The 25,977-nt window shown below is 40.8% G+C and overlaps 1 protein-coding gene and 1 pseudogene across 4 annotated transcripts in view; one reads left to right on the forward strand and one right to left on the reverse strand.

The window, feature by feature from the left end:
• PTPN11 (protein tyrosine phosphatase non-receptor type 11) overlaps positions 1-25,977 on the reverse strand; it is a 66,492-nt gene that overhangs the window by 24,779 nt on the left and 15,736 nt on the right. For 3 of the 4 annotated variants that reach the window (XM_081802175.1, XM_081802176.1, XM_081802178.1), the window contains exons 2-7: positions 22,186-22,281; positions 19,728-19,850; positions 13,021-13,215; positions 10,811-11,003; positions 6,351-6,467; positions 5,570-5,683 (exon numbers count right to left, since the gene is read on the reverse strand). In XM_081802175.1, coding sequence (XP_081658301.1) covers positions 5,570-5,683; positions 6,351-6,467; positions 10,811-11,003; positions 13,021-13,215; positions 19,728-19,850; positions 22,186-22,281 — 838 coding nt within the window. The remainder of the gene's footprint in view (positions 1-5,569; positions 5,684-6,350; positions 6,468-10,810; positions 11,004-13,020; positions 13,216-19,727; positions 19,851-22,185; positions 22,282-25,977) is intronic. The other variant, XM_081802177.1, reaches the window with a different exon arrangement.
• LOC145716849 (charged multivesicular body protein 4b-like) overlaps positions 25,525-25,977 on the forward strand; it is a 971-nt pseudogene continuing 518 nt past the window's right edge.

Below are 25,977 nucleotides of genomic sequence, written 5' to 3' on the forward strand. Positions count from 1 at the left end.
TCCCTAAGCACTGCCTAAGTGAACTTAGTGTTCAAAAACCCACCCCTATGACAGACACCCACCTCACTGCTGTCGTTTTTTTGAAAGTTCACAGTCACTAAAGAAAAAGTGGTGCGTACGAATGATCGCCTCGGCTACCATTTTAAAAGAAAGTATAAGATGAACATGGATCTAGATTATAAAATAGCTATTTCTTATCTTTACTAACGTTCGACATCTTTCGATTTTAATTAAAAACGGTATTTTTCAGACTTTTTATAAATGCACTAACCAAAATCGTGTACAATAACATAATAAAAATTAAAGATGAGTAACAACCATTGTGTTTTTTAAGGTGAAATATTTAAAAATGTTAATATTAACAACAGTCAGCAAAAATAGGAAAAGATGCATGCACAAGGCTACTCCTTGTACTCTCTCTGTGATACACTGAAACTATCCAAATGCCCATCAATAGGCTGAAAGAACGATGGTACATCCACATAATGGAGTACTATGCAGTAAAACTGAATGAAGACTATCTCTAGATAATACTGTGGAGTGATCTCCGGGACAGTGAAAACAGCAAGGCTGGGAAAAAATGTGTAAAGTTACGCTACTGTTTATCTATGAAAGAGAGGGAATATGGAAATATATACATATTTGCTTATACTTTAAAATGTAACGATAAACTACAACTTTTTAAAAAATGGCTATACATACAGGGAGAAAGGGACAGAGTACAAGGGAGATTTCTCTGAATATACTTTTTAGGATCAAAAGCAACATTTCATATAATTATAAATAAAATTTCTAAAATCCAAACCTAATATGAAACCCATAACCTAATTATATACCCAGTTAGTTTACAACCACACAGAGAAGACTATTAGAAATGAGTTTAAAGCTTAGGAATGAGATTACCCATCTCTGAAGGATCTACCCTAAGAGATGTTGTTTTTGTTGCTCTTTAATGGAAAAAAATATTAAACTATTTTTAGTAATCACAACTCAGCAAAATCTAGACCATAAGGGAACTTTCAGGACAAAGGACCTGCTTTCTCCAACAACAACATCAACAAAAAAGAGGGTGCTATGGTCTGAACGTTTGTGTCCCCCCAGAATTCATGTTGAATGAAATTCTTGCCCCCAAAGGTGATGATATTAAGAGGTGGGGTATCCTTATAAAAGAGACCCCACAGGGGCGCCTGGGTGGCTCAGTCAGTTGAGCGTCCGACTCTTGATTTCAGCTCAGGTCATGATCTCAGGGTCATAGGATTAAGCTTAGGATTCTCTCTCTCCTCCCCCTCTGCCCCTTCCCCTGTGCCCCTGTTCCCTGCTCCCATGTGTACATGCACTCTCTTTCTCTAAAAAAAAAAGAGAGAGACAGACAGACCCCACAGTGCTCCCTCATCCCTTCTGCCATGTGAGCATACAAGAAGTCTGCAACCCAGAAGAGGGCCTTCACCTGACCATGCTGGCACCCTGATCTCAGACCTCCAGAACCATGAGAAATACATTTCTGTTTATAAACTACCCTATAGCAGCCTGAACACACTAAGACGAGGGAGAGGGGGAAGAAGGAAGGGGGGTAAGAAAGGATGGAAGGGAGCCAGAATATTAAGAGACAGAAGACTTTTAAAAGAGACAGATGTGTGAAGCTTATCTGAATCATAATCCAACAAATTTTTTTAAAATTATAAAACAGCTAGGGCGCCTGGGTGGCTCAGTTGGTTAAGCGACTGCCTTCGGCTCAGGTCATGATCCTGGAGTCCCTGGATCGAGTCCCACATCGGGCTCTCTGCTCGGCAGGGAGTCTGCTTCTCCCTCTGACCCTCCCCCCTCTCATGTGCTCTCTCTCTCTCATTCTCTCTGTCTCAAATAAATAAAATGTTAAAAAAAAAAAATTATAAAACAGCTAGCATAATATAGTGATGTTTGATGAACTTTTATTTTTTCTAGATGTGGAACAGTATTTTGATTAATTTAAGAATTCCATAAACACCGAAGTATTTATGAATAAAATAATAATAATTGGCAAAGTTGATAATGATGTATGGGGGTTCTTTATACAAATCTATTCTATATAATACATTCAAAATTTTTTCTTAATCAAGTAGGAAAAAGCACTTCTCGATGCACACAAACTGCGTGTATGTGCGCACATGCACACATGGCAATCAGGAAAATGTGAACAGTGAATGACATCCATTAATGTTAAGGAATTATTGTTAATAGCTTCAGGTGTAAGAATGATATTCTGGTTAAAATCTTTTGTGTGTTTTTTTTTTAAGATTTTATTTATTTATTTGACAGAGACACAGCAAGAGAGGGAACACAAGCAGGGGGAGTGGGAGAGGGAGAAGCAGGCTTCCCACCGAGCAGGGAGTCTGATGCGGGGCTTGATCCCAGGACCCTGGGATCGTGACCTGAGCCGAAGGCAGATGCTTAACGACTGAGCCACCCAGGCGCCCCTGGTTAAAATCTTTTGAAACGAAATAGTTATAGATTAAAAAAACACCTGGAATTTACTTCAAGATAAGCCAAGGCTGGGGGCACCTGGGTGGCTCAGTCGGGTGAGCATCCGACTCCTGGTTTGGCTCAGGTCATGATCTCAGGGCTCCACGCTCAGTGAGGAATCTGCTTGAGATTCTCTCTCCCTCTCTCTTTGCCCCTCCCCCCCCGCTCTTGCTTGCTCTCTAAAAATGAATAAATAAAATCTTAAAAAAAAAAAGATAAGCCAAGGCTGGGAGAATTAGTGGGGAGTAGTTAAAAAAGACTGGCCAGGGACGCCTGGGTGGCTCAGTGGGTTAAGCAACTGCCTTTGGCTCAGGTCATGATCCCGGGGTCCTGGGATCAAGTCCCGCATCAGGCTCCTTGCTCAGCAGGGAGTCTGCTTCTTCCTCTGCCTGCGCTCCCCCTGCTTGTGCTCTCTCTCTCTGACAAATAAATAAATAAAATCTTTTTTAAAATAAATAAATAAGACTGGCCATATATCAACAATTGTTAATACATGGTGACAGATACATTGTTATGATTATGCTCTCTCTGCTTTTGTATATATTTGAAATTTTGCATAATAAGAAGTTTTGAAAAATAGGTTCTCCAGACTCCCATAACAGCCCTGAGCGTCTGTCCATCAGCAAAAGAACAGTCCGCCCCTGTGCTGAATCCACAGAGGAAGATCAGGCAGCAACCAACAGAACAAACTATGTGCACCCATGGCAACCTGGACAAACATCTCGGACGGCAGGTAGAGCAGGGGCGGCCAAACAGAAGGGCACGCGGCTCCATGTATATGAGCTTCCCGAGCCAGCAGCAACCCCCCCACCCCCAGGAAACACCCAGGAGCGCGGCCTGGACCAGAAATGCATGCGTGCAGGCTCGCAGCAGCATGACCCACAGCGTCCGGAACGTGGACGCCACCCAGCTGTGCATCACGGAGGCACGGACGCACGACACGCTATTCTTTAACCTTCAGGGAATGAAGCCCGGGCGCGCCAGGACACTGGTGACCCCCGAGGGCGTTATGATCTGCCAGGAGGCCAGTCACAAAAGGACAAGTCCTGTAGGATCCACTCTCAGGACATCCTGCAGCGATCCGACGCACAGAGACAGAGCCGCTGGGCCGGGGAGCCGCTGGGGACGGAGTTCCGGTGTGGGACGATGGAAATGTTCTGGAGGGGGAGGGTGGCGACAGCTGCTGGACACCGAAAATGTACTCAATGCCCCTGAACCGAACGCTTAGAAATGTTAACGTTAAGATGTGAAGTTTTGTTTTCTGTATTTTACCATGATTTGAAAGGAAGGAGAACACCTAATGCTGAGTGGAGGAAAGCCATCGGCGGTCACCCGGCAGGGGTGGAGACGGGGAAGGCACACCTGGGAAGGAACCTCCCAGAATGACAGCAACGCGATGCCCGAGGGCTGGGGTAGTGGGTACACAGATGGACACCTGGGTCAGAAACCAATGAGCAGAACTCTTCAAATGGCTGTACTGTGGGGCGCCTGCGTGGCTCAGTTGGTTAAGTGTCTGCTAAGTGTCTGCCTTCGGCTCAGGTCATGATCCCGGGGTGGTGGGATCCAGTCCCGCATCAGGTTCCCTGCTCAGCAGGGAGCCTGCTTCTCCCTCTCCCTCTGCTCCTTCCCATTGCTCATTCTCTCTCTCTCTCCAATAAATAAATAAAATCTTTTTAAAAAATTTTTTTAAAAAATACGTTCTCCAAATTTTAATGTAAGGTTTGTAAAATTTCTGTACTTATCCATCCTACCTCATGAGGCTTTATGAAGACTACATGAAATGAATGAAATAAAGTGAATGTAATTAAAATGAATAGAAATCCTGCCCTTTATTTTCTCCGCTGGTGGGACAGAATGAAAAGAGTACTGAGCTTGAGGTTTAAAAATCCTGACTCATTATGTTGATCATCACTTTCTTGGTGATGCCCTTCATCACTGTCTTCCCTCTCTCGACCAGAAGCTCCTTAAAGACAGAAACCCTGTCTACCTTGTTCGCCACCGTGTCCTTGGTGATTAACCCAATGCCTGGTATGAACGAATAAACTTGAGCTCAAGTTCCTATTCAGTAATGTGGAGCAAGGACTATGACTGTTCTATTCTGCACCCAACCTCAATGCTGCAGTGCAATCAGTATTTGTGGTATAGAGGCTGGACAATTTACTTAACCTCCCCAAACCTCAGCTTTCTCCTCTATAAAATGGAAATAACATCTTTCTCAACAAGTTGATCTGACCTACTGTGGTTTTAAGGACTTCATGTGGCCATTCATTCATTCGTCCCACAAATATTTATGAATTCTAAAGTCCTATAGAAAGTATGTAATAATCTATTGTTCCCATAAACAGAATAGTAATAATAAAATGACACAAACATTAGCTAAATGTAAATACCCATTCAACAAATATTTATGGAGTTTCTACTGTGTACTAGGCACCGTGCCACATGCTAGGGGTAACTATGAAGGTAAGTATGATACAATTCTTGTTTTTGAGGAAGTTTTCAGTCCAATGGATGAGAAGAGAAAGAACGACATTACAATACGAATTGGTAAGTGACATACCAGAGTGAAACAGGAACACAGCACATTCCCTCTGGAGACATTCTCCTACCCAAGTTGGTTTCAGGAAAGAAATCATTCACTTAACTTCCCGAAGTTATAAATGTCAACTCCCAAATTAAAACCGCCGTGAGGTATTTCACTTTTACTTATTCACTGCAATAAGGCTATAGATTCTTTCTAAAGAAGCCAGCCAATGCTGGAAATCTTCCAAAGGAATTAGATCCTTTTGTTTTTCTGGGTTTTTGCCAGCAGTCCAAACCAAAAGAGGCAAATGGAGCTATTGGCTCATCCATTTAATATTAACTGCCAACTCCCTTCTCCCAGAACACAATGCCCTTCTATTTCAAAGAAGCCCCCTCAGCAACTTGTTCCATGTCAATCAATGGCTGAATTAAGAAAGAACACAGATTTGAGTCTTTCAGATCCAATTCCAAATACAGGGCCAACTTCTCTCTCATTAAAAATAGGATTTAATAACTCGTGTAAAAAAAATTTTTTTTAATAACTTACCTCAAATTCTTCCCAAAAGCCTTGTTTGACTTTATCTGTGGTCTCAGCTAATTTGCTTAGTTCTCGAACCCGGCTTTCTATTTCAGCAGCATTGATACGTGTTGTGTTGAGGGGCTAATCAAATTCAGCAGTTGGTGTGAAATGAAGAAAGTATTACAAAAAAAAGTGTTAATGCAAAAAAAAGAGTTCCATGTTGATAATTCGTAAGGCAAGGACAGGAAATTCAAAGGACACGGTAATTCACAATAAAAGTTTTCAAATACAGTTTCACTTTCTTTTCTATTTTGTGAGGAAATATATCTTTCTTCAATCTCCACACACACTTTACTCTGGTAATATAAATTCAAACCTATTTTTCTTTATAAATAGACCACAACATTATTTAGAGAGATGATATAATCTGCCACTAGGTAAACTTCGAAATAGCAGTAACTCCAAAGTGAGTTGAGTGTAATAGCCCAAAGATAACCAAAGGTAGATCTAGATTGCAAACTTGGTAAAAGCTTGCTTTAAAAACTCTATGAGGCCTTTTAGACATACACATGGAGATAATCATGGAAATGATGTAATATCTGGCATTTGTTTCCAAATACCACAGGAGAAGGGCAGTGAGCACAGTAACAATGAAATAAGACTTGGTAAGCTGATCACAACTGAAGCTGGGTAATGGGTGTTTGGAGGTTCTTGAGACTATTCTACTACTCTATATTTGGAATATTCTATATTAGGATTTTTTAAAACTTTATAAGGAGATGGAGCTTTAGCTTTCCAATATGCTCACCTGCTTGAGTTGTAGTACTGTGCCCAATGTTTCCACCATGGGATTCTTCTTGTAATGCTCCACAAGATCTGTCAAAGAGTCAAACCGTTCTCCTCCACCAACATCATATTTCAGTTCCTTTAAGACAAAACAAAACAAAATCCTGCTTATCACCTTTATGTTAAATTACAGTTTTTCCCAACTGAAGTACAGAGACTAACTCTCCCCCTCAGATCAAGGAGCTGTAGGAGCAGAAAGGAGAGGAAGCGAGGATGATGAACCTGAAAGGCTGGCCCAATGTGAAAGAGCTGACTGTGAGGTGTGAGAAGCTCTAAGTAAGTATCTCTCAGCAACTAGGGAACAAAAAATTGTCCCCTTTGTAAGTTAACTAATTAGTTAAAGAAATGAAAAACAGTATTCTTTACTATTTACTTACACATACAGGCTAAGGAACTACAGAGCAGGCTGCTGAAGAGAAGGTAAATAACAATTTCTCTCTGAAATACAACAAACTCCAAGGCTGGGTAGGCAGCACTGAAGGCCAACATACATGTCTCTACTTTCCTCTTCTAATGAAAATTTAAAAGGGAAATTATAAACAGAGGCCAGGAAATTTCTTCTGACAAAAAGATCAAAATAGGCTATTTCAGGGAAACAACAGGAAAAGACGTTATTATTATTAAGAAAATACAATACCCTAGAAATTATATATGAAGATATTTGGGTACAATCTTTTATTTAAAAATAAAACAGAGGGGCGCCTGGGTGGCTCAGTCGGTTAAGCATCTACCTTCGGCTCAGGTCATGTCATGATCCCAGGATCCTGGGATCGAGCCCCACAAAAGGCTCCCTGCTCGGCGGGGAGCCTGCTTCTCCCTCTCCCACTCCCCCTGCTTGTGTTCCCTCTCTCGCTATGTCTCTCTCTGTCAAATAAATAAATAAAATCTTTAAAAAAAAATAAAATAAAACAGTGATGGAAGGGTGGGAAAGAAGCACTTTCAGAATGACAAAGTCAGGACACCTCTGAAAATCCATTCTTTCATAAAAGCAACAAAAACACTAGTAGGGACGCCACGCCTGGGTGGCTCAGTCGGTTAATTTGGGAAAAAAAAAAACTTAATTGGGAAAAAAAACTTCCCACTTAAACTGGGAGGAAAAAAAACAAGCTTTAGGGATGCCTGGGTGAATCACTTGGTTAAGTGTCTGCCTTTGGCTCAAGTCATGATCCCAGAGTCCTGGGATGGAGTCCCATGTGAGGCTCCTGCTCAGCGGGGAGTCTGCTTCTCCCCCTCCCTCTCCCTCTGCTGCTCCCCCTGCTTGTGAGCGCGCACTCTCTCTGACAAATAAACAAAAAAAAATTCTTAAAAAAAAAACAAACCACTAGTAAAAATTGTCATCAAATTTTTCAGAACTCTGGAAATTAACCAAGAACTTGCAACAGTCCAAGGAACATTCATTCAAGAAAAATGACTGAATCTTGGTAAGGAGCAAACTGTGGCATTTTAACTTGCCGTATATTCCCAAGTATCTCTCTCTAGCTCTTCTGTAGCCTTGAAAACCAACAGCCTCATAACCATGGTAACTGTGAAAGCCAGCAACCTAGCACACCTAGAGGGGACAGAATGAATTTCGGAGCTCTCGAGTAACCTATCCCCAGAGAATAATCCCTGTGGGCAAACCTTGTTTTACTGCACTTTGCTTTATTGAATATATTTCAAGTCTTTATCTGGGCTTTGCAAATATTGAATATTTGCAGATAAATATTTTTAACAAATTAAAGGTTTGTGGCAACCCTGCATCAAGCAAGTCTATTGGCAGCCATTTCCCAACAGTATTTGTTCACTTTGTGTCTCTGTGACATTTTGGTAATTCTTTCAGTATTTCAAACTTTTTAATTATTATTATTATATTTGTATAATAATATAATACTGTGATCAGTATTATGACTCACTGAAAGCTCAGATGATGGTTCGTACTTTTTAGCAATAAAGTATTTTTTAATTAAGGTATGTTGTCCAAAAAAAAAAAGTATATTGTCTATTGTTTTTCAGACATAATGCTTGCACTCTTAATAAACTACAGTGTAGTACAGCATAAACATAACTTTTATATGCACTGGGAAACGAAAAAATTAATTTGACTTGCTTTATTGCAGTATTCATTCTACTGCAGTGGTCTGGAATTGAACCCATAATATCTCTGAGATATACCTGTATTTGACCTATTTAGCAGCTCCCTGGAAAAGTCCTGTTTTCAGAGCTTATGTTTATTTGACCTGACTTAGAGCTCACTCAGCCCTGTCTTCAGGGGATCTGCCCAAAACAATCAGCAGCAACTGTTTAATATCACAGCAGCCCGTGGCGGCAATACCAGTTAAGGCAAATAAGAGACTGACCAAAATGAAAACAAGGAAAATCTAGGCAATGTCCACAGAGGGCTTGGAAAACCTCTAACATAGAGAGACAAACCAAGAAACAGACTCTTAATTATAGAGAGCAAACTAATGGTTATCAGAGAGGAGGCAGGTGGAAGGATGGGGAAAATAGGTGACATGGATTAAGGAGTGCACTTGTTGTGATGAGCACTGGTTTTTGTACGGACAAGTTGAATCACAATATTGTACACCTGAAACTAATATTACACTATGTGTTAACTAACTGGTATTTAAATTAAAAGTTAAAAAAAAAACTCTAACATATTCTTGAGAAGCTAGAAGGCTTTATGTATGTGCAGGGCTGTGTAAAGTCAGGGGAGGATCCAAGAAAAACCTAATCTTCACCTCTAGCTGACCTTGAGGTTCTGCACAAACAGAAAGTGAAGGCTAAGGCAAAGTTGTAATCCGCCAGGGCGCTGAAACCGTGCCCCAATACACACACACACACACACACACAGCCCCCGTGGCAAAGGTTGGGAGACTTAATGGTTCATGGCATTTAAGGAAACCTCTGTCCAATCATTAACTGACCACTAAGCTAACCAAGCAAAGACTTGTGGCTACACATGGCAAAGAATAAAGGAAAGTCACCAAACATAGAGTAATGTAATAACTACAGCAACAATAAAAAGTAGCAACAACCCTGGAAAAGATGACATCTGATTTCCAGAATCACCACATCATATTATTTAAAATGTCTAGTTTCCAACAAAAAAATTAGGAAACATGCACAGAGATGGGAAAGTATGGACCAAACAAAGGGGGGAAAAAGCACTCAATAGAAACTGTCCTTGAGAAAGCCCAGATAAAGACTTGAAATCAGCTAGTATAAATATGTTCAAAGAACTAAAGGAAACTGTACTTTATAAGTTAAAAGAAAATATGAGGATGTTGTCTCACCAGATAGAGAGTATCACAAAAATCTGTACACAAATGTTCATAGCAGCATTATTCATAATAGCCAAAATGCCCATAAATTTTTTAATGGAGAAACAAAATGTAGTCTAGCCATACAATGGAGTATTTGACAATAGTTTGTTGACACACACCACAATATGGATAAACCTTGAAGACATCATGCAAAGTAAAAGAAACCAGATGCAAAAGCCACAGATTATATGATTCTATCTATATGAAATATCCAAAACTGGCAAATCCATAAAAACAAAAAGTAGATTGGTGGATGCCAAGAGGTGGAGGGAGAGGAAATAATGGGGAGCGACTGGTAACGGACACAGGGTTTCTTTTTGGGGTGCTGAAAATGTTCTGGAATTAGTGTCAGTAGTTGCATAATATGTGCATATACCACAAACCTGTCCACTTTAAAAAGGTGAATTGTATGGTCTGTGAATCGTACCTCAATAAAGCTGGGGTCTTTTAATATATATTTAATTTAAAAACTGAAGAAATACGTGAATAGACAGTTTCTTTTTAGGAAAGTTTGACATAGTTGACCAAGAATCAATCTCCTTAGTCCTGTCGCCACATTAAAAACAAGAAATTGTGAGTTCAGGGGCGCCTGGCTGGTCAGTTGGTGGAGCACGTGACTCTTTACCTCGGGGTTGTAAGTTTGAGCCCCGTGTTATGCGTAAAGATTCTTAAAAATAAAATCCAAGAAAGAAAGGAAGGAAGGAGGGAAGAAAGACAGTAAGAAAGAGTGAGTTCAATTCTCCTAGCCTTGACGCAGGAACTCTAATATGAAGGAAAATGCAGGCACAGGCCAGACTGACAATCCTAAGGAGGAGCTGAGGCCATCACTTCAGAAACAGGGAGACTGAGGCCGACTCTAGCAAAAACAGATCAGGTGCTCCAGGGCAAAAGGTGATGTGCTGAGGCATGACTTAATCTGCCAGCAACAGACTGGAAAGAAATAATTTAATAAAGTTCTGAAATGATGAAACCAATGTAATAAATAATACTCTAAAAACATATAAGCCTGTGACTGAGCAAAGAAAATCTGACTTTGGAAGTGATGTCTGTCTTCCTGAGCAGAAGAATCACCCAAAGACGACATTTTGCCGGACCGGTAGTTCAAGTGGGACTTTACCTGACAGCGGATCATGACGTGGGTCACTTTAGACTTGCCATCATTGCTCTCCCCTTTGTCGTCACCAGTTCGGACAGACAGAACAAAATCTCCGGGGTGGCTCTGGCTCTCTCGTACCAGAAAGCTACCGTGTTTTCCTTTCTCAGTTAGTAATTTCTCTGCTTCTTTCCCAGAGAGGTGTCCATGAAACCACCTAAATTTGTTTAAATGAAAATCAACTGAGTTCTGCCACGGGTTCACAGTATTCTTTCACAAAACTACCATACATAGCCAGCTCTCCCAAACACTATTAAAAAACAGACCCATTCCTCCAAGGGACTGGCCAATCCTGCATGAGATAATTTGCATCCCAAGCAGGCAGAAAAAATGAGAAGGATGTTAAGAATAAGCATTAAACTTTTAAATGAGCCCACAGTCATTTGTAAACAAATGCCCTCAATCTTTCCTATTTTCTTTTGAATCTCCCATCTTTTAAAAATGCACTTTGTCTTTTCTCCATGCCCTACACCAAAACGACCAACTATTTAATCACAGCCATTTAAAGAAATTAAAATAGTGGTGCCCGGGTGGCTCAGTGGGTTAAGCACCTGCCTTCAGCTCGGGTCATGATCTGGGTGTTCTGGGATCAAGCCCCACGCTGGGCTCCCTGCTCAGTGGGGAGTCTTCTTCTGCCCCTCCCCACTCCCCCACCCCTCCCATCCCCACTCATGCTCTCTCTCTCAGGTAAATAAAAAAAAAATCTTAAAAAAAAAAAAAAGAGAAATTAAAATAGAAAGTCATGGTAGAGACAAAAAAAATCATTTGAATGTTTGCCCTTGCTTTGGTATATGAATACTACATAAAAAAGGAAACTATAAATTAATTTAAGCATTCCAAATTTCTTAATATTTCCCACCAATACTTCAAAAGCCTCCAAGTTTGCTGTCAACATCTTTGGACTGTAAACTGGGTTATCATTTCAAGCTCTAAAGCATATAACATCTAGAGAAAGGGTGAGGGATTTTGCTAAAAATGTGAATTCCCATGCCTCCCAACCAGAGATAGCGATACACTAAGTTTGAAAGGAGCCCAGCAATCTGCATTTTTACCCAGCACTCCAGAGTCCTGATGCAGGTCATAAGAGGAAAGACTCTCAGACAACATTACTCTAAGATACTATAAAAAACATTGTAATGGGGCACCTGGCTGGCCTGGTCGGAAGAGCCTGTGACTCTTGATCTCGGGGTCATGAGTTCTAGCCCCATGCGGGGGGCGGGGGGGGAATTATATACATAAATAAACCTTTAAAAAAATCTTAACACAGTTATATTACTAATGTGGCTTTTCCCCTCAGGATCTTGGTAAGAAAGCAAGCACTGTCGTGGCAGAGAGCGCTAATGGCTCATTGCTAGAGGAATATCCTTTGAGTTATTTTTCATCCACCCTCACCTGAACAGAGTAAAATTCAGAAATAAACTGAGTTGGCTAACAGCCTTTTGCTTGAAGCTACAGTGGTAACTGGAGAAACAAATTATCCGCCTGTAACAGCGCTGACATAAAGGTGCAAGTTGAAGAAACCTATCTGAAGATATAAAATATACAAACCTAATCAAGAGACCCGGAATTTGTACTGAGTCAGAAAGGAGGCTGGGAATGTAGAAAACCAATAAAATCAATAAAAATAAGTCAAGTCCCGGATTTCATCAGCTTGGTTCCAACACAAGGGGAAGAAGATCTCTGAAGTAATTTAATTCCCTCTAAGCAAGGTCATTCTCCACATTTGTGGATACAACATAACAGAACTGGTGAAAAATCTGACCCTCCGCACTCTGCTTTTCAGCTTCTGAGCTTAAACTGACATCTGTTGGTGGCCTCGCTGAATAGCTGGTGGGAAGCTACTCCGGGACCTGCTGCTGACTGGGCGTCTCCATTAGTATTTGTTTTCCTCTCCTAACTCTCAGAGATTATCAGCTCAAGTTCAATAATCTTAAGATTACTACATGTACCAAGTATAAACAGGAATTGCCTGAGACCCCTGCGAAATTAAGTGTAAGGAACACTGATCGAAGCTTTTACAAGAAAGGGGCACTCTGCAAATCATCTGATCCTATGATTCTGGTTTCAGTAAAACTGAACTTTAGTTACAAAGATTACAGCTTGGGAAACAGGTAAAGCCAAAGCCCCACAAATTCATTTGTATAGCATGAGAGAGATGCCCCACAGTCACTGACCTTTCAGAGGTAGGATCTGCACAGTTCAGAGGATATTTAAGCTCAATAACATCTCCATTCTTCTCTTTTAATTGCCCATGATGTTCCATGTAATACTGGACCAACTCAGCCAAAGTGGCAAACTTCTCCCCTCCGTACAAGTCATAGTAATCACCAGTGTTCTGAATCTTGATGTGGGTGACAGCACCATTTCTTCTAAAAGAGTCCATTAGGGGGAAAACAAAAACTAATGAAGAGCTATACTAGTAAAAATGGATGTCATATTCAATATCAAATTTCACCTAAACCTTGAAATACACCCAAGAACCAGTTTACACTTTTCCTGTAACAAACGCAGTGAGTGAAAACCACACAGTCAACCATTTCAACACAAAGGGCTTTGTTTCTTGGCTCCTTTCCCTTCTACAACTTCTACTTTGGAAGTTTGACCTATCAAATTGCATATATTAAGTGACAATAATTCTTCTCATCAGTAATTAATAGACACATATACTAAAGTTAAACATCACTCTATCTTCTAATCCAGTAAATCCACCCATAAGTATTTTGTCCCCCGCAATGAAACTGTATAGCTAACCTAGGACTTGTATAATATTCATTGCAGTTTTATTTAGAATAGAAAAATACTGGAAACTCAAACATTTATCACCAAAATGGATAAATAAATAGTTACATACTCATACCCTAGAACACTACACAGCAATTAAAAAAAAAAAAAAAAAAAAAACACTGATAACATACAACTACATGGATGAATCGCAAAAACATTATGTTAAAGAGAAAGAGGCCAGGGGTGCCTGGCTGGCTCAGTCGGGAGAGTGTGTGACTCTTGGTTTTGGGTTGTGAGTTCGAGGCCCACACTGGGTGGAGAGATTACTTAAAAATAAAATCTTCAAAAAAAGAGAGAGAGAGAAAAAGAAGACAGACACAAATGAATATATACTGTATGACTTCATTTGTCAACGAAGTTGTAGAATAAGCAAAACTAGTCTATAGGGTTAGAAATGAGAACAGTGGTAGCTACTTAGAAGGAGGGAGATTAGAAAGGGGCACAAAAGAATCTTCTAGGGTGATGAAAATATTTTGACTGCGGTGTTGGTTACAAAAATAAAAACATTTGCCAAAATTCATGTCACTGTACACATAAGATACTGTATATAATCGTACCTTAAATAATCATTTTAAAAACACAGACAACTGACAGTTTCCAGCCTAAGATGGCTAAAATGCTATCCCACTAACATAACATTCATCAAAAGTTTCTAAAACTTGGTATTTTAGTTAGCCCAGGCAGCCTGTGATTTCCATTCAGTTTTCTGAACAAATGAATATATCACAAGGATACTCATTATAACCTTGGGGGGGTAAGACCCCCACAAGTGGCCAGGCACTTCCAAAATGATAACCATTAACCTATATGAGCTTTTAGTCTGACCCTGTAGCATTACTGATGAAGCCTCTGGAAAATATAAACACATTTCTACCAAGAAAAAAAGAATATGGGAACTAAAGAAAATAAGAAAAACTGTCCCATAATGTTTCTGACAATACCTGCTTCTGATTTTTGGTGACATTTTCCAGTGGGTAAAAAGGGTCCTTCAGGTCACCCTCACCTCCGGTCAACTACATCTGACTCTACTTTAACACCTGAGTTTCCCATTTCTAGCCTTTACTTAATGCCATAACACAAAGAAAGATATTTCAGGTATGAACTACATTAATATACAGCCACACAGATGGATCTCAAAAACATAACAGTGCATGAAAGAAGCACAATGTAGAATGATATGCTCAGCATGTACCATTTATGAAAATTTAAGCACACACACAAGTAATACTACGTATTATTCAAGATACAGACATACATACACATATGTCTTATATTTTATTATTGTAAAGATATTTTTCCCTGTAATGTTACTTATTGTATTACTTAATGAATTAGAAGTACGACAAACTCATGAGAGTAGCTGTCAATGGGACAAAAGGAAGAACAGGATCAAGGTTGTTGAGTAAAGGGAAATTTTGTTTTATTTTATATTCTATTTTGAAGGAAAAAAATCACTGGCAGTAAATACAACACGGGTGATTGTACATAATTTTATGTATTTTTCTGTATTTTTTTCCCTCAAAATTAAAAAGGGAGAGCAGGAGGAGATGGGGGAAAAGAGGGAGGGGGATGTTCCTTGACGAGCTGAATATAAGGTAACATAATGATTGAATTTTAAGCATGGGCACATAATAAAAAGGTTAGATTGTCTGCCCAGAACCACAACAATAAACACATCATATGCACACGCATACACGCACACACAGAGGCCCGGGCACATTTCTAACAGCTGCTGTATCACGTATGAAGAAACAAAAAAAGTGAAACTTGGCAGTGTTGGACAATTGTCAAAAGCAGTGGTTCTAAGTTCACAAAAAAGATATACAAATGGCCTTTAAACACATTAAAGGATGTTCCACTTCAATCTTGATAGAAATAAAAATTAAAATTCAGAGATACCATTTCTCACCTATCAAGCTGATAAAAAGGAAAAGATTGACCACACTCAAATGGTGAAGCTGTGGAAAAACGGGCCCCTCGTATATGACTGGTGGGAGTGCAAAAGGGCACAATCACTATGGAGAAGAATTTGAAAAAACAATGCTATCTGTGCATTTCCTCTCTGCCCCAATCACCTCACTCCCAGGAATTCACTCTGAAGACAGCTTTTCAAAAGCACAGCACATATGCAAAATGTGATCACATTTACTGTAGCCTTATCTATCACTGTTAAATACTAGAAAAAACTTGGGCGCCTGGGTGGCTCAGTTGGTTAAGCGACTGCCTTCGGCTCAGGTCATGATCCTGGAGTCCCTGAATCGAGTCCCGCATCGGGCTCCCTGCTCGGCAGGGAGCCTGCTTCTCCCTCTGAACCTCCCCCCTCTCATGTGCTCTCTGTCTCTCTCATTCTCTCTGTCTCAAATAAATAAATAAATAAATAAAATCTTTAAAAAAAAAATACTAGAAAAAACTAAATTCCCATCTGTAGGGAAATTGTATAAATTTATATGCTATTCAGTTGACTACGAAGATGAGAAAGATCATTAGAAGATTTCTGTTAAGTGAAAAAAGTAAACTATAAGGAAAGATAGATAGTATTCTACTTCATAAGTATAAAAAGAAACCAAAGGATAAACTAGAAATTAAGGGAAATGATTACCTACAGTGATGGATGGAAATGGTGCAAGGCATGGATATAAGAATGGGATTTCTCAGAAAATACCTTTTTATACCGTTTGATTTTTAAATCTTGTAAATGTTTCACATATTCAAAAAATACAATTAAATCAACAAAGATCATAAAAAGATGAATACCTGAAAAACACTGAAACAAATAGAAAGAAATGAATCTCTCTTTGTAATTAGCTCACAACTACACAGAAAACTAATTCCAGTACCTTTTGAGCAGTACTGACTGTTTGCCTTTAGTGGGATATATTCTAAGAACAAAAAAGACTCTGAAAAAATCATGAACTTCACTTAACAGGTTCGTAGTTACAAATGACAATGGTATAGTAATTCTGGAACTATTTTTGTATTATAGAACTGGCCAAGTGAGGTCATATATTGCTGCTGCTGGAAGCAGGGTTCTCCACACAGGAGAAGGTAAATACAAATACGGAAAGGGAAAAGGTAAGAAAGTTGCACTGAACTTGAACTATCAGTAAGAACACATGGTTCAAGGGGCGCCTGGGTGGCTCAGTCGTTAAGCATCTGCCTTCGGCTCAGGTCATGATCCCAGTGTCCTGGGATCAAGCCCCGCATCAGGCTCTCTCCCCGGCGGGAAGCCTGCTTCTCAATAAATAAATAAATAAATAAATAAATAAATAAATAATCTTTTAAAAAAAAAAGAAGAACACTTGGTTTGAAATATATAAATATTTATTTCCCAGCTCTGTCTACTGTGAGGGCTGAGAAGCAATAAACACACCTAGCTTCTAAATCTTGGTTTCTGAACACCATTCCCCACTGAAAGAATCAAGGCTCTTGAGAGAAAAGAATGATTCCAGGCTTGGGGAAAAAAAAATATATATATACATATATAAAAATGGCCTGAAACATCTCACAGAACCAGAAGGCAAGGATGTAATCAAAGATCACTGAAGAAATGTCAAAAGGATACAGGAACCACACAGGCCAAATGTGGGGCAACTTGAACATCAAAAATAATAATAAGGCTGGGGCGCCAGGGTGGCTCAGTTGGTTAAGTATCTGTCTTCGGCTCAGGTCATGATCTTGTAATCTCGGGGTCCTAGGATCCAGCCCCACATTGGCTCCCTGCTCAGCAGGGAGTCTGCTTCTCCCTCTGTCTCTCCCCACCTGACCTGACCCCCTCCCCTGCTTGTGCTCTCTCTTTCAAATAAATAAATAAAATCTTTAAAAAAAAAAAAAAGAACAGAATTAGAAAAATAATTTTTCAGGTGCCAATATAATGATTTATTCAGACAAACTTCATCAACATATGCTAAAAACATGAAATGAGAAAATACTGGGGAAGAAGATACAAACTATCACCCATCAGACCACTTATTAATTACAAAAAGAAAAAGGTGCCTTTGTAATGAAAAAATCTGGCAAACACCTGAATCAAGGGATTAAACTGAATACCACCGAAAGATGGGGCAAATAGACACTCTGCGCTTCCTCCAGTGAAATAACGGGGTGGATCCAGCATCACCTCTGGAGTGTGCTTGCCAAAAATGTTTCAACTGAATGTAAAAATGAGGAAACAATCAGCGAATTGAGATTGGAGGACAACCTAAGAAATGACTGGCCTGACTGCCCAAAAGACAGGGATAAAAAGAAAAGGTCAGGAGAGAGAGAGACTAGAAACATAAAAATTAAATGCAATGAATGATCTTTGATGAGATCCTCCTGAATCTAGTCTGGGGGAAGGGGCAGGGGTGCAGGGGGAGACTCAACTGCTTCAAAAGCCATTTCTAAAATAATAAGGGAAACCTGAATACAGATGATATATTATATATTCAACAATATTATTAAAGCAAGGTTAAAATTTACCTATAATAATGGTATTGTAGTTATACAGGAGAATGCCCTTGTTTATCCGACATACACACCGAAGTATTTAAAGGTAAAAATAGGGGCGCCTGGCTGGCTTAGTCAGTAGAGCATACGACTCTGGATCTCGGGGTTATGAGTTTGAGCTCCACGTTGGGTGTAGAGATTACTTAAAAATAAAATCTCTAAAAAAAATGTTTAAATAAAATAAAGGTAAAAATAAATATCCTGATTATCTGCAATTTATTTTCAAAAAGTTCAGGGGGAAAAAATGTATATACACAAACATACTCAGAAAGGGCAAACATGACAAAACTGGCAGGTGAAGAGCACATGGGTGTTCACTATATTCATCTTTCAACTTTTCTACAGGTCATAAATTTTTCAAAATAAAAAGTTGAGGGGGCGCCTGGGTGGCTCAGTCGTTAAGCATCTGCCTTCGGCTCAGGTCATGTTCCCAGGGTCCTGGGATCGAGCCCCGCGTCGGGCTCCCTGCTCAGTGGGGAGTCTGCTTCTCCCTCTCCCACTACCCCTCCCCCTGCTCACGCTCTCTCACGCATGCACTCTCTCTCTCTCAAATAAATAAATAAAATCTAAAAACAAAACCAAAAAACCACAACTAAAAGCTAAGGACAGGGGCTCCTCAAAAAACTAATCTAAGCCAAAAAGAGATTTCCCAAGTCCCAAAGGGATCCTAAATAAACCTACCACAGTTTATCCAACCCTCTATTGTGGGACACAGAGTTGCTTTTAGTTTGTTTTAAATTTTTTTGAACAGTATGACCAACATCCTGTTACATGTCTCTTTGAGCAAGTGTGACAGAATTTTTCTAGAAACTGACCTTCTCTTATGTACTTATTCCCTTTACTCTAGATTATTCCAGGAGCTATAACTTTACTGCTTTATGAATTTGCTTTTATTATTACTGTTTTTAAATAAGGAAGTAAATAAATTATGTTGGCCATTAAAAGGAATAATTAGATCTATATGTACCAGCAGAGAATTCAAAAACTTTAAAAAGTTGCAGAATAACAGATATAAGACCATGCATGTGAATTCTAAAAACACACAAACCAACTTTATATTGTTCACAATAGTACCCAGACAGTACAAGTATAAAAACACATTCAGGAAGGATATATGCCAACCTCTGGAGAGTGGTTTCCTCTGGGGAAAGAGGGAGGGGAATGGGACTGGGCAGGGGGACAAACGGGACCACAACTTCCTCAGTGATGTTAATTTCTTGAAAAAGTGATCTGAACAGACTCTTAAAAAGCATTCCTCCCATTAAGAAATCAAAAGGAAAAATGCAGGCAACCAGGTTCAGGATGAGTGGAACCAGGATCAGGCAGTGCGTGGCTTAAGGACCTGCAACACTCTGTCCACCTCACCCTCAGGGGTCTCTCAGGGAGAAGAAATGCCCATCATGACGCCCCTTCTGCCGCATTCCCACATGCCCACTCTCAGGAGGCCACGCCTGAGCCCCGCAAGCAGGCTTGAGTCACATCTGACCCATGGGCCAGGCCTTCAAACTCTCAATGAGGGTAGCAAGCTATCCTGGGGCAGGGGCGGGGGGGGGGGGTTCAATATTTCCCACCTGAAAAACCCTTGCAGGGTTCTCTTTTTCTTCCAACTTACCTGACGGAAAGGGTGAAGTCTCCAGGGTTGCTTTTACTGGGCCTCGCCAAAAAACTGCCATCAACTCCTCTTGTCAACAGCAGGTTTTCTGCCTCCACGCCAGTGATGTTTGGGTGAAACCATCTTGAGTGAGAGAAAAATGGAGAGAGCGATGAAAAACAAAATTCTCCATCAGTACTACTTTCTACACCATCACAGCTAAAATGCCTATGAGTAGAGCAGCTAATAAAAATACAAAATAGGACCTTCCCTTCTTCTTCCCCCTCTTCTCCTTGGTCACTGCCCTCTCCTTGACTTGCTCTTGATAGGAGCCTTCGATACTGCCAGCACAGTCGGTGGGGCCGGGGGAATGGGTATGAGGCTGAGCCCAAAGCCCAGGGAGATAGTCCATATGGTCAGGAGATTGAACACATGGAGTAGAATTAAACAAGGAAAGAAAGAAACTAGTGAATATGTAAACATAGTAAGGATGATGAGAGCCAGGTTTCTCACTATTGGAGAGGGGATACAACCAGATCTGAAGAAAACCAGAATAAACCAGATTAGAATTGGAGGTAATGTAAACTCTGATTTTTAACATACACACAGAGATGGCTAGAGAAATACAGATGTATGGTTCTGGGTATGTCCGTGTGCATTTGTGCATGCATATACATACGCATCTTCCTAGCTCTCTCTTCTAAAAGGGCCTGGAAGCAATAACGCCCCAGTAGCCATCAGCATAACCAGCACCGTTATCATGGTTTCTAAATACCATTCTCCAACAAAAGGAACGGGGTTCCTTGAAGAAAAAGCTGATTCCAGGTCTGGTGCACTAAAAGTAAGATGAGTTTGGAATACCTTACTATATGCCACGGTACCCTGCTCAGCAGGGAGCCTGCTTCTCCCTCCCCCTCTGCCGCTCCCCCTGTTCATGCTCTCACTCTATCAAATTAACAAATAAAATCTTAAAAAAAAAATACATGGAGACAAAGGGAAAGCTCTTTGCAGTAGAATCACAAAGAATGATATATAATCACTATAGGAGGAAGAAGAGAATTAGAAAAATCACCATTTGGTGACCATCACATTAATAGCTCAGGCAAGAATCATCAGAGGAGGGGCGCCTGGGTGGCTCAGTCGTTAAGTGTCTGCCTTTGGCTCAGGTCGTGGTCCCAGGGTCCTGGGATCGAGCCCCGCATCGGGCTCCCTGCTCCGCGGGGAGCCTGCTTCTCTCTCTCCCACTCCCCCTGCTTGTGTTCCCTCTCTCGCTGTGTCTCTGTCAAATAAATAAAATCTTTAAAAAAAAAAAAAAAAAAAGAATCATCAGAGGACACTAAAACTGGTGGGTGACCATTTCAGGAAGGACAGGGTATTTACAGCCACCCAAAGTACCTCCCCACAAAATACTTACTAATTACTCGTTAATTAACAAAAAATCCTCATGAACCTCACAGTGGAGAACTTGACAGATACTATCTTAACCAACTGATAAAAGTTAACAACATCGGCGCCTGGGTGGCTCAGTTGGTTAAGCGACTGCCTTCAGCTCAGGTCATGGTCCCGGAGTCCTGGGATCGAGTCCCACATCGGGCTCCAAGCTCAGCAGGGAGCCTGCTTCTCCCTCTGACCCTCTCTCCTCTCATGCTGTTTCTCTCTCTCAAATAAATAAATAAATAAAATCTTTAAAAAAAAAAAAAAAAAGAGGGCGCCTGGGTGGCTCAGATGGTTAAGCGTCTGCCTTCGGCTCAGGTCATGATCTCAGGGTCCTGGGATCGAGTCCCGCATCGGGCTCCCTGCTCCTTGGGAGCCTGCTTCTCCCTCTGTCTCTAATGAATAAATAAATAAAATCTTTAAAAAAAAAAAAAAGTTAACAACATCAGTTATGGCATCATGTGCCTCCTGACATCACACACTGAGAACATGTGCCATTTCTGTGATACTCCTGCCAAAAATGCATTACCTAATCTAATTATGAGGAACATGGGACAAACCCCAAGTGCATGACATTCTACAAAGTAACTGTTAGCACATACTCTTCAAAAATGTCAAAACTGTGAAGGGGGAGGGGACATCCCAAGAACTTTCCAGGTTACAGGCCAGAAACAGGACACAAGTAATACATTGCATGGTTCTTTCTGGACCATATCATTGACCAGGGGGGAGGTAGGAATTTGATGATAATACCATTATAATCTAAATTTCCTGATTTTGATATGTGTACTATAATTACGTCTTTGTCTCTGTTTTTAGGAAATACACACTGAAGTATTTTAGAGTAACAAGATATCATGTCTGGAACTTAACTCAAATGGTTCAGGATGAAGTTATATATACAGTATGTATAAATACGAGGGAAGGCAAATGTCGTACGTTAGCTGCTAAATCTGGGTTAAAAGTAAACAGAAGTTGTCTGTATTATTCTTACATCTGTGTAAATTTGAAATTATTTCAAAATTAAAAGTTTTAAAAAACACACAAATAACGAAGTCCACCATGAATGCCATCCACTTCAGAGGATTCCTCTCTAGCTCCCAACAAGATTTCCTTCATGGATTCCAAAAGCCACCAAGATCTGTGGTAAAAAGAGTAATTTCTGAAGTCAAATTATCCGGGACCTTTAGAGGCTAATTCAATACTCCAGGGAACATACATCAATTATTAAACGTAGAGTCCTGGTCCTGATAATCAAATGAACTTCCAAGATACTTCTCAACAACTATTAGCCCAATTAAAGTGTGCTACAACAGTGAAGAAGAGAGAACACAAGGGTGAAAAGCTGTCATAAATCATGCATTAAGGACATGGAAAGCTCTGCAGCCTTGTGGCTAGGGCTCCTCCGATCACACAGACCCAGGTGCACATCTGAGCTCTACCACTTACTAGCTCAGCAACCTGGGAAAGTTATTCCCACCTCAGATTCATCATCCTCAAAAAGGCAATGACTGACCGGGTTTTTTTTGCCATAATTCTTATGTTCCTTTTAAGAATAAACTGAGAGTCCATACAGTATACTGTCAGTCAGCCCTTAAAAGTAACAAAGTACTGGGGGTTCCTGGATGGCTCGGTCGGTTGAGCGATGGACTCTTGGTTTTGGACTGGGTCATGATCTTGGGGTTGTGGGATCGAGCCCCATCTTGGGCTCCATGCTCAGCACAGTGTCTGCTTAAGAAATTCTCTCGCTCCCTCTCCCTCCCCTTCTGCCCCTCCCCCCACTCATGTTCTCTCTCCCTCTCTCTCAAATTAATTAATTAATTAATTTTAAAAATGCTACGATTTGGATGAACCTCAAAAATATTATGCTAAAGGAAAGAAATCAAACACAAGAGGCCACATGTTGTATGATTCCATTAATGTGAAATGTCCAGAGTAACCAAATCCACAGAGATAGAAGTAGATTAGTGCTTGCTTTGAGAAGGCGGATAGCTAATAGCTACAGGGTTTCTTTTTGAGGTGATGAAAATGTCCTAAGATTATAGTGCACTACGTAAATATACTAAAAACCACTGAGCTGTGTCCTTTAAATATGTATGGTATGTGAATTATATCTCATTAAAGCTGTTTAAAAAAAAAATAGGGGGTAGGCAAAAAATTAAATAAATAAAAAATGAAAATAATAAAGAATAAAATGGAATAATAAAAAAGAGGGCTTACTAAATTCACTCATTCCACAAACACTGAGTATTTATCACAGGCACTAAGGATGACACGCCAGCTAACAGAATAACATCCCTGAGGGTTCCTTTGCAATGAAGGAGATTAAAAAAAAAACAACAACAACAAGGAGGGGCACGTGGGTGGCTCAGTCAGTTAAGCGTCTGCCTTCGGCTCGGGTCATGATCTCGGGGTCCTGGGATCAAGGCCCCCGTCTGGCTCCTTGCTTGGCGGGGAGCCTGCTTCTCCCTCTCCCTCTCCCTCTGCCCGCTTGTGTGCATGCGCTCGCGCTCTTTCTCTGCCTCTCTTGCTTGCACGCTCTCTCTCTCCCTCAAATAAATAAAATCTTTTAAAAATATATAAATAAATAAATAAACAAGGAAATAAAAGTAAATAAATAAAACATCAGATGGTGATAACTGCTACAAAAGGAATAAAGCTGTGGGGCACCTTGGTGGCTCAGTCGGTTGAGCACCCGACTCTTGACTCTTGGTTTCAGCTCAGGGTCCTGGGATCAAGCCCCACATCAGGTTCCCTGTTTGGTGGGGAGTCTGCTTCTCCTCTCTCTCCCTCTGCCCTCTCCCCTGCTCATGCTCTCTCTCTCACACTGTCTCTCAAATAAATAAATAAAATCTTAAAAAAAAAAAAAACGTTCAAAAAAGAGGAATAAAGCAGCGAGAGGGATGCTACTTATACAGGATATATGGGGAGGGCTTCAGTGATAAGGTAACATCTGACAAGACCTGGAAGAAGCAAGGCAGCAACATGCCCATATGCAGGAGAGGAGCATACCAGGCAAGGGGTGGACCATATATGACATTATGCAAGAGGCCAGTGTGATTGGGGCAGGGCAAGGGACAGACAGGTAGAGGAGGCCAGTGAGGTAATGGAAAGCCAGAAGATGTAGGGCCTCAGAGACACTGTAAAAACCTCAATCTTTATTTTTTGCGAAATGGGAAAGGACTGGAAGGTTTAGGCAGAGGAGCGACATGATCGGACTTATATTTTTAAATCACCTTTCAAACTACTGAGCAGGGATAACACGCAAGTCAGTTAGGAAAGCCACCGTGATAAATAATCCAGACAAGAAATGATGGTACCAAGGACCAAGGTGCCAGCGGTGGGAGGAGTGATAAATAGTCCAACTAGGAATATCTTGAGAGTAGCCAACAGGATTTCATAAAGGATTATACATGGAATGGGAAAGAAGAGAGTAAGAACACTTCTAGGTTTGGAGTCTAGTCAACTAGAAGGTTGGAAATATGGAAAGGGTGAGGAGAGGAACATCAAGGGATAGATTTGTTATGTGTTAATTTGAAATGTTAAGTTAGTTGTCCAAGTGTTGGTGCACACTAAGCACTAAACGTTAGATATTATTATTGACAATCATAATACTAAACGTAAGGTTGTTCTGACAAATAATCAGAAAAGGCAAGAGTGCAGACATAGTCTATCAACATTCCTGCTGTTTACATTAACTGAAATTCATTTTATTAATTTTTCCTATACCATCTCACTAGTGTTTTAGGGGGCATCTAAACATCATTCTGATTGGCCTTGAGAAAAATCACATGGGCTGAAGCTAGACTGCCCTTGTTCACATCCCAGCTCTGTGTGCTCATGGGCTAGTGATTTCACTTCGCTGTTAACTCACCTAGAAAATGGCCATAGTAACAAATGCACGTGTGCAAACACACTATTACCTCTACAGACACACACACACACACACCCGGAATCCTCCTGATCTACACCCCAATTTTTTTCACTTCCTACAACTTGAAGATCCTTCTATAGCAGTACATTCTTCTTAATGGCTACACAATATTCCATCATATGAATATACCCCCAGGAACTTAAATCCCCATTCCAGGACATTTATATTATGCCTAGGTTTTGTTATTACAGATAATGCAGCAGAGGAGTGCAGTCGGCTCAGTCGGTTAAGCATCCAACTCTTGGTTTCAGCTCAGGTCACGATCTCAGGGTTGTAAGACTGAGCCCCACATTGGGCTCTGCGCTCAGTGGGGAGTCTGCTTGAGATTCTCTCTCTCCCTCTGCCTCTCCCCCAGTGCATGCTCTCTCTCTAAAATAAATAAATCTTTGAGAAAAAAAAAAAAAAGACAAGGGGAGCAGATGGCGCAGGCCAATTTGGTGAGCAGAAACCATGTCAGTGTTCGGCAAACTATTCGGAGCAGGAGTGGGTAAGGCCAGCAAGGGCGGCCTGACCCCTCAGGATGCCCTCCGGCGGCTGCCGGACATGGAGGAGATGCTAAGCAAGAAGCAGGAATTCCTGGAGATGAAGATCAGGCAGGAGCTGACCGCCACGCCAAGAAGCCCGGCACAGAAACAAGCCCGCAGCCCTCCAGGCCCTGAAGCAAAGGAAGCGGTATGAAAAGCAGCTGGCGTGGGGCGCCTGGGTGGCTCAGTTGGTTAAGCGACTACCTTCAGCTCAGGTCATGATCCTGGAGTCCCTGGATCGAGTCCCGCATCGGGCTCCCTGCTCAGCGAGGAGCCTGCTTCTCCCTCTAACCCTCTCCCCTCTCATGTACTCTCTCTCTCTCTCATTCTAGCTCTCTCAGATAAATAAATAAATCTTTAAAAAAAAAAAAGAAAGAAA

Source organism: Leptonychotes weddellii, chromosome 13 (genome assembly GCF_054177405.1).
Source record: "Leptonychotes weddellii isolate Sample4059 chromosome 13, ASM5417740v2, whole genome shotgun sequence".
Lineage (NCBI taxonomy): Eukaryota > Metazoa > Chordata > Mammalia > Carnivora > Phocidae > Leptonychotes > Leptonychotes weddellii.